The 9582-nt window shown below is 36.3% G+C and overlaps 1 protein-coding gene across 1 annotated transcript; it reads right to left on the bottom strand.

Moving 5' to 3' along the window:
* Positions 1-5131: 5131 nt before the first annotated feature.
* Positions 5132-6447, bottom strand: LOC141713180 (zinc finger BED domain-containing protein RICESLEEPER 2-like). The gene is made up of 3 exons (XM_074516474.1): positions 5914-6447; positions 5302-5734; positions 5132-5199 (listed from the first exon to the last, which is right to left on the bottom strand). Exons 1-3 carry the CDS (start codon positions 6445-6447, stop codon positions 5132-5134), a joined length of 1035 nt encoding a protein of 344 aa, XP_074372575.1.
* Positions 6448-9582: the final 3135 nt, after the last annotated feature.

The raw sequence follows: 9582 nt of genomic DNA, 5'->3' as shown, positions 1-9582 counted from the left end.
GACGTGTTAGCTAGTATAAAGAGTATGATTGTGAAGCGTAGTTGAAAACACTCAGCGTCAAGCCGTTAGTCGGACGCGGCCCGTTACACGAAAAGTGAATGTTAATAAAAAGGGGAAATTTTTATGCTTCAACATATTTCAAAATGAGTCGTGATATGTGAATTTATGTTGTTGCCTGTTAATGTGCATGATTATGTGATCTGGAAATTTTTAATTGATTTTAAGGGATTTATTTGATTTAAATAAGGTTTATTGAACCTTTATATATATTTTTTAGAATTATCAGAGTATGGTCAAGACGTGAAATTTGCTTTATTATCTTCGAAATAGTCCTGGATACTTTCTAAAAATAATAGATGAAATTATTTCGTGATCAGCGTATTTTAAAAGGATTTTATTGGGTTTTATTTCTATTTGAGCTTAACTTGTAAAATTCATATAAAATAAACCCTATGCTCAAAAATTATTTTAAAAGTATGGCTAGAAAGATAATTTCAAGATCTATATTTTACAATTGTTATTCATGTCATTTTCACCTTTTCTAAGAGAGTTATGTATTATCCAAATTCGTTTTTGAGTTTAAGAATAAAAGAAAAGACAAAAGAAAAATCAAAATATGGTACAATTACCATATTACCCCTGCCAATCCATTATATAAACTCCCTCATCCCTTCTCTTTTTCCCCTCTCCTACACCGAACTCTCTCTCCTCTTCTCTCTCTCTCTCTCTCTCTCTCTCTCTCTCTCTCTCTCGGAACAACTGGAGCCTTCGTTTTGGTTGTAATGTTGTGAACCATGTTAGTTTACATTGATGATAAGTTTCAAAGTTTTATTCTTTGTTTCCTTGTGTTGCGAAACACTTCATAGTCCTGCTAATGATTTGTGATGAATGTCGGCTTTCACCCTATCTTGAGCCTTGATTCCTGGAAGCACAAATCTTTTTTCATAACACCTTCATAGCCAGAAATAGAAATCTGCCACCTAGATATTTAAAATAGAATGCCTCGTATGTTGATATTGATATTATTACTGCACTATAGAACTGTTTATATAGTTACTTGCTGAGCTTCTTGCTCATATATTTTACTTTAATCTAACCATGGAAGTTAAAAAAGAAGATGGCCAGACTTAGGTGCACCGCTCTCCAGAGCATTCCTAGCAGTCCCTACCGTGTTGTAGGTTTCCAGATGCCAGAGCAGGTAGCAGTGTGTGTGAGCAAGCCTTTGAGTTGGAAGTGTTATTCACAAACAATCTAAACAAGAATTACGGAAGGGGGTTAAATGGAATTCTGGCTTCTTTTCAATTTTAAGAATAGTTGTACTATAAATATATAACTGTGTTTGATTTTGCAACAGTGCAGAATAAAAGTAAAATGAAAATCAAATCACAAAGCAATTAAATACTAGTATTTAAAAACTTTCTGGTAGATTGAACTTTTCCACCAGAGATATATATTAAGTAGAGAACTCTGTGTTTCAAAATGAACACAACTGCTTACAAGTTGAAGAACAAGAACTGAGAAATTCTTTACATATTTTGCCTTATCTATTTCTCTTGTAATTTCTTACTTTCTTGGATACTTATTCAACTTGCTACACTTGGTTTATATATCACCAAGTTACATGATAAAATGATAAGATAATAAGATAAACTATATCTACTCTAACTTCATGCTGCTATACTTCTCTTTCCAGCATCTTTGAAAATCATCTGTTTAGCATGGAAATGGAAATGCTTCTTTGTTCTCTAAATCCTTCAAACAGGCTGCCACATTCCATTTGTATACAACCAACGCATGTGACTGTCAAGTCACTATCAACTGCTCTTTTGAATTTGAACATCCGTTGAAACTTAGATTGATCATCCGTTGGAACTTTGTCTGATCATCCGTTGAAACTTAGATTGATCATCCGTTAGAACTCTGTTTGATCATCCGTTGAAACTTAGATTGATCATCTGTTGGAACTCTGTTTGATCATCCGTCGAGACTTATGTTGATCATCCGTTAAAGCTTTGCAAATCATCCGTTGAGACTGTCTTCTTGATAGCTAACTCTACTTCATTTACACAAGATTACAAAGCATCTAATATTTACAATTAACCAACCTATCATGCATATCACTCTAGTAGTTAACATGATTTGAACAATCTACAACATCAAGTTCACTAAGCCATTCAAGTATGCAGAAATGAGCTACTAGTCTTATTGTTATATAAGCTACTCTTTCAACAGATATTGAAATGATCATCTGTTGAAAGCTACAAAATCACTTAATAAAAAATCTACTTAGTGTTTTGTTTGAGTTAATCATCAAGTACACAACATATTTCTAACAATCTCCCTCAATTTATGTCTACTGGAATTGTAGTCATAAATTAAGAGAAACTTGATGATAACAAAACACTCTATGAATATAGAATGAAATAAAGTAGATAAAATTTACAAGTGCTGCAATTTATTGAAAATTCTCACAAAGTGAAATTTGTAGAGAGTCTTACAGATCATTTTCAAGGTGCTCCTCTAGACTGAGCAAATTAAGATCATTTCCTTGATTGCCTTGACTTCTTTCCCAGCTTCACATTATTCTCTTCAATCTGGTATTGGAGTTGTCTGAAAAATTTTGATTCTTCATTATTTGTTAGATCCGGCTTTTCTTGTATTTCTTTTAGAGTTTCATTGCTTGTAATCTTTAGCTGATCTTCCAGTCTGAAGAATCTTTTAATGTTCTTCTCATCTTTGAACTCCATAATCCAGTATGGCCTCAAATGCACCCTATCTCCAGTGAAGGGAATAGTCAATACTCTTGGGAGTGCATTTGGTCCTCTCCATCTATTTCTTATCTCCTCAATCTTGTTTAGTACCATTTTCTTGGCAACTATATTAAATCCAAAGTTCTTATTGATTGAGGAGAAGATAACCACCAAAGTTGTATAGCCTTCATTGAGAATTCTGTGAAGTGGCCATATAATTTCTTTACCACCCTTGTACCTAAAGACTAGTCTCTCTGGAAAGTGCTTGTAGGCATCAATAGATCTGACTTCTTCAAGCTCATCCAGATAGAGATTTATGTCTGAAAATTCTTTGATGTCACATATGAAGAGTTGATCTCCTTTGTTGATAGTAGGTTTGGGTTTGGCCACTTGCGTGGATTTGAGCTTGGTAGGCTTGACTGTTTTGACTACTCTTTCTTTTATCTTCTTTTGTTTGGCAAAGATGGGAATGTTTAGATCAGGAAGAGGCAAGCTGTCCCAATCTATAGGCTCAGCCTTTAGAACAACAGGATCACTATGAAAGGTGATGTTGGGATCAACCTTGAACTCAGCCTCCTTCACAGTAGGTATGACTGATTGGCTTGTGATTATAGATTGGGCTGGCATGTAATCTTCCTTGTCTTTATCAAAATTTATCTTCCTCTTTGCATGGATCTTGTATCTAAACTTTCTCCTTATCTGCTTTGGTTCTTCTTTCTTTCCTTCATCCAGATTCTTAGATGTCTCAGTTGGCAATACATCCTCTGTGATTGCAGGCTTCTTAGCTTGATTCTTAGCATCTAATATAGTTTGCTTTTGTTGTTGTTTGAGCCCCACCTTTTCCTCTTTCTTAGCCTCTGCAAATTATGGATGTCTAGCCACTACACAGATTAGTTTACCATTCCTGTAGATCTTAGCAATTATGTTCTTTGACACTGTATCTCAGGGATCTTTGGATAAGGCAATAGACCTTGCAAACAGCTTCTTTTCATCTAGCCTAAGGGGTTTCATAAGATAGGTCCAGTGGATTTTTGTCTGAATTCTTTGGATAATTCCTTTTTGGTTGAAAAATCACATTGGCCTTTGAAGACTTGATTGATGAGGGTTGACCCCTTTCCAAGTTCCCTAGGTTCATTTCATTTGCTGAAATTTGTCTCAATTGAGAGAAATGAGAAAAGACCTTGTCTTGCTTCTCAATTGGACCAAATTTCTTCTTGATATTTTCATCAAGCTTCTTCCATTTAGCATCCAACTCTTGATCAACTACTGCAATATCAAGCTTTTTAGATCTTTCATTGAATTCCAACTTAGCAGCTGCTATCTTGATCAGATCAATGCTGTCCAAGGCTGGTGGCTTTGTGAGAGTAACTGCCGGAACAATCACTTTGCTCACTCGAATATTTAGCACTTGCCCCCCCACTTGTTGACTCCCCATGGCTAACTGGAATAATATCTTTCTCCCCCTTTTTGTTAGCATCAAGTTGAGTGGAGGTTGAGGTATGAGCAGCCACCTGTTTTTGAAGTAGCAGAGTTTGTTGGGCTTGATGGAGATGGATCTCAGTAATCGAAGTTTTCAGGGTTTTGAGCCTTTTATCTAAGGAATCCACCGTGCTGGCTAGATCAGAATTTTTCCTTAGTTGTCTGTTGATGTCCAGCATAGTGGTTCTAGGAAACTTAACATCCAACCTCTCAGTGACATCCTTCTTGATTTGATCAATTTCAGTCTTCAGTTAAGTGACATCCTGATTTTGTTTGAGAGATTGAATTTGATGGAGTTGAAGAGAGTGCAGATGTGTTTGTAGAAGGCTTTTGGTGTTGGCATTTATAGTAGTTTGAAGAGCTATCTGAGTTTGTTGAATGATGTGAGACAGAGTAGATTTGAAATGGTGCTCATTAGGGGTGCACATGGGTAGGGTTGGCCGGGTTGGGACTATAAAAATGACCCAACCCAACTAGTTTGGTTTGGAAAAAATTTAACCCGTCCTAAAAAAAATTAACATGTAACCCAACCCTCTTGATTATATGTTGGGTTAGGTCGGGTCGGCTCGGGTTGATCGGTTTATAAATATATGAATAAAATATTAAAATACTTAAACAAAACTAATTATCCAGAATTGCAAATTAAAACAGAACTCATAATTGTCAGTGGTTAGTTCTTAACCACACAAAATATTATAAATATTGTCCAAACTCTGAATAACAAATTCAACAGAACATTCATTCTAGTCTCTGACCACAGTGGCATAGTGCAAGCAAAACAAAAGCAAATTAATTTAAACAGGCATGAACTTGATGTTAATATTCCATCATAGTCTGGTAATCTACGACACAGCATAACAAAAAGAATTTAACTTAATCAAGCATCCTGCCTCCTGGAATCATCAGTCATCAACATTGACGACATTCTCCTTCGAAGAGGTTTCTTTCTTCTTAGTTTTCTTCACATTGTCTACAACAAATAAAAAGATATAAATAATTCAGTTTATGAAAGAAGAAGAGAACCGTGCAGGGCATACCAAATAACATGAAGCTAACTCTTATAATTTATTACCTTTATCGAGAAAATCATATATATGAGTTTCATCGAGATACCCCCTTGAAGTAAGACACCCATGATTTCCCCTGAGCCAACTTTGGGTGCAAACCAATGCCTCTACCATTTTTGGGCTTAAAGAACTCCTAAACGAGTCCAAAATACGACCACTAGTACTGAATGTTGATTCTGATGCTACTGTCAAAACAGGTATAGCTAACACATCTCTAGCCATCATAGATAAGATCTTATACTTACCAGAATTAGCTTTCCACCACTGTAGGATATCAAAAGGAGCAATCATCGGGTTTAATGGTTCATCCACCAAATACCTTTCAAGATCATTTTTTTTTTCGCTAACAAATGTTTGTTGGTACTGTAAATAGCTTTCCAGTAGTCTCCTCCGTGTTTCCTTGCCATCACTCTTTGATAGGGAATCAAGTTTGGTGTCCTAATAAATATAAGAATAATTATACAAGCATAAGATAGACACAAAATTAATGAATTGTATGATTCAATTTACAAAGTCAAACAATATAAACAAGTGGAAACTATTTAAACTCTAGAGCATACTTTTCTGGTGCATTTAAACTAAATTATACTAGCTATTCAAATTCATTTCAAACTAACCTTGTTACTTTTGCCATCAACCTCGACATCATAGCAAGCATACAAACACTGAAGAACTGATTCCACCTTGACGACAAGCTTTGCAACGGTCTCAGCATTATAAACAGTGTCAAAACAGAATTTTAAGTACCTCATATTGTACCTTGGATCACGCACAACAGCTAAAAATAATAGAGGATTGATGTTTTCTGCAGTGCCCCAGTATTTGTTATACTTTTCCTTCATGCTCACAGCCATACCAGATAATAAAGGGTCACTAATAACTTCTGAATCACTCAGCTGGGTATGAATTTCACATATCTCGTGATAAAAGTTGTTAGAAGTCACTTGTAAAGTGCTACTGAATTTCAGAGTTACTTCATAAAATATGGAGAGAAATTTGACAAATACAGTGGCACACTCCCAATCAACACAAGTAGGAGGCCCAATCATCTTCTTCCCATTTTCTTTTTCCAAAAAATAACTTAAAAACTTATCATCTTCCTCTTCGTACCTTGTGAAGGCTTTTTCAAATTTGAGAGCAACATCCAACATCGAGAATGTGGAGTTCCACCTCGTAGGGACATCTAAAACTAAGCCTCCTTTGTAATCAATTTTCTCTCACTCCACATAACCCATGAACTTTTGCAACCTAGCAGGAGATGCTCGTATATATCTCACAGAATTTCGAATAGCTGCTATTGAATCATGCATACTTTTCAGCCCTTCATTCACAATTAGATTCAATATATGAGCGCCGCACCTCACATGAATGTAATCTCCATTAAGAACAGAACCCTTCCATCCATTAACTATTTTCTTCACAAAACCAACAGCAACATCATTGGCTGTTGCATTATCAAGCGTTATAGAAAATACCTTTTCAATCTGCCAACCTAGTAAACAAGCCTCGATCACCTTACCAATTGTATCACCTTTATAATTTGGAACTTGACAAAAATTAATAATCCTTTTTTATAAGTTCCATTCAGGATCAATGTAATGTGTAGTCAAACACATATAAGACATTTGTGTGCAAGATGTCCAACAGTCAGTAGTTAGACTTACTTTTTGGCCAGCCTTGGTCAGATCCTTCATTAATTTCACTCTCTCATTGCAAAATAGTTGATACACGTCTCTAGTGACAGTCATTCTGCTAGGGACAACAAATTGTGGCTGTAACTCCTGCACAAGCTCCTTAAAACCAACACCTTCGACAACATTGAATGCGTGTTCATCCTTTACAACGAACTTAGCCAATGCACTTCGACATCTCACCTTATTAAATGTGAGAGCTAATAAGCTTCCTCCTGCTTTGTTACCAGCTTGAAAGCTCAATATTTTTTGTTTTTTATCACATACTTTGTTTGGATTTTTCTTGCACTTCTCTAAATGAGCCCATAAGCTGCTTGTCCCAACTATCCTAGAATGACAAGCATAATTAGCACCACAATAGTTACAGGTACATCTCGGATCCTTTGGATTTCCCCCAATAATTTTGGTGAAATGGTCCCAAATGTCTGAAATTCTGGTTGGCTTTTTTTTAGATGTAAACGGATCATCATCACCTTCTTTTTTAGGTGATTTGAGTGCAATATTTGTAGTGTCTGGAGTAAGGTTGGGACCTGTTTCTAAAATTGGAGTTGGAGTGGTATTTTGGGTAGAAGTGGGAGTGTTTTCTGGAGTGAGAGTATTATCTGGAGTGGTTTTTGTGGTCTGAATTGTAGCTAACTGGGGCGGGGGAGATGTCTTAGAAAATAACTTGTCCATTACTTGCAACTTGCAAGTTACAATTTAACCTATCATAATCGTCAAAATAAACATAAGATTATGTCACAAAGACGCAAATAAAGGAAGTTTTAACACAATAACTCATATTTTTCAGTTAATCATTATATCAAACAGGTTAAGGGTCAAGCTAACTGTAATAGACTTTTAAACATACACCTCACTACAAATTTAAACAAAACATACTAACAAGTAACAACTAAAAAGTAACAAGTAACAAATTCTTAAAACACATAGATTTTAGAGGTAAGATACATTCAACAAATACTGAAATAATTAAAGAGCAGAGACAGAGAGTTAAGATACTTACTAGTTAGTAGTTATCCGTAAGAATCTAGGAGACCTAAGATGTGAAACTGAAGAAAATGTAAGTGACTAAGTGTAATGTAATAAACTCACAGAGGCGCAACAAAAACAACTTACGTTTAACCTAGGTTAAAGTAAGACAAGCTGATGGATATATGGACCAGGCCTGATGGCTGATGAGCTTATTGTGCTCACTACATATTCGGGTTGGGTTGGGATAGAGTTTTGTTAAAGGTAACCCATACCCAACCCATAAAATTCAGGTTGGGCCTTATTTAAACCATTCAATTTTCGGGTTATATTGGGTCGGCCTGGTCGGTTAAAAATAGGGTTGGGTCGGGTCGGGTTAATCGGGTTACCCAACCCATGTGCACCCCTAGTGCTCATCACATGCTTTGGAAAACACCCAAGATGGCATGCTTGATCTTAAGCTAGGGTCTGCTTCTCCCCCTATATCCATGAACTCTTCTCCATCATCATCTTCATCCCCAAAAATATCCTCAAAACCACCAGTTTCATGATCAACATCATCACCAACTGTGGGTGGCATGGCTGTGATGGCATCCTTAGCTTTTTATATAGAGGCAGCAGTGTACACCAAATTAAGCATTCTTTCAGTAGCCACATTCTCCTGTTCAGCCAAGACTTAATAAGATGAAAGAGGGTGAGTAAATGCCTCAACTTCATAAAAAATAGAATCTAAGACATCTTGATATTCTTGCTGAATTAGTTGTTTCTTTTCAGCCTCATTAACATCTATTAACTCACTTACAATGGGCTCTTCCCATTCTCTTTTACCTGCTTTTATCTCATGATCTCTATGTTCTTGTATCAAGGGCTCCCCTTAGCTTCCCACCCTCACACCCTCACCTTCACCTACTATGGCGGGACTCTACTCACTCACTTTTGCCAATCTGGAAAAAATAGCTTGCAGATTTTCACTCTTTTCCTCTCGTTTTGCCTAATAGCAACTCAGTCTCTCACTCAGTTCACTTCCTTCCCTCTGTCCTAAGAGTGATTGTAAACTACCAGATCATCTGCACTTGTAACTAAAGTTGAAACTTGGAGTGGTGCAGTGATATTCAATGGATGAGGAACATTCGTCGAAATAGTAGTTGATAGTTTCAACGGATGACTGTTGTTAAGCATATCTATTGAGATACAATCACTTGTCAACGGATGAACAATATCCGTTGAAATAGTGGAAATGAAAGAGTTTGGAGTAGAAACTACTATAAAATCTGTGGTGATTGATTTGAGATTTTGCACAGATGTCTCAATAGTCTCAGAAAGAAATGGCAAGTGAGCCAACAAATCATCTAAAAGATGATGCTCACTTGCTTGGATTTTTGGCTCCTCCATGAGAGTTAGAGATGGAGAATCAAGAATTGATGTATGAATCATATAAACATCCAGAGAATATGTGGATGAGTTTGGTGTGTTAGGTGCTTCAATTATTAAAGATTTTGGCTGTGACTCCACATTTATTGGAGCCACATTAACCTGACTTTGAGAAGGTGCATATACTGAGTCTTTGACTGTAGTAGGCACAATGTGTGCACCCTGTGTATCCCCAATGGTTTTGGATTTCTTCTT

This window comes from Apium graveolens, chromosome 1, assembly GCF_009905375.1.
Source record: "Apium graveolens cultivar Ventura chromosome 1, ASM990537v1, whole genome shotgun sequence".
Lineage (NCBI taxonomy): Eukaryota > Viridiplantae > Streptophyta > Magnoliopsida > Apiales > Apiaceae > Apium > Apium graveolens.
Note: the sequence above shows the minus strand (reverse complement) of the source record. Positions and strands in the feature narration are given on the sequence as shown.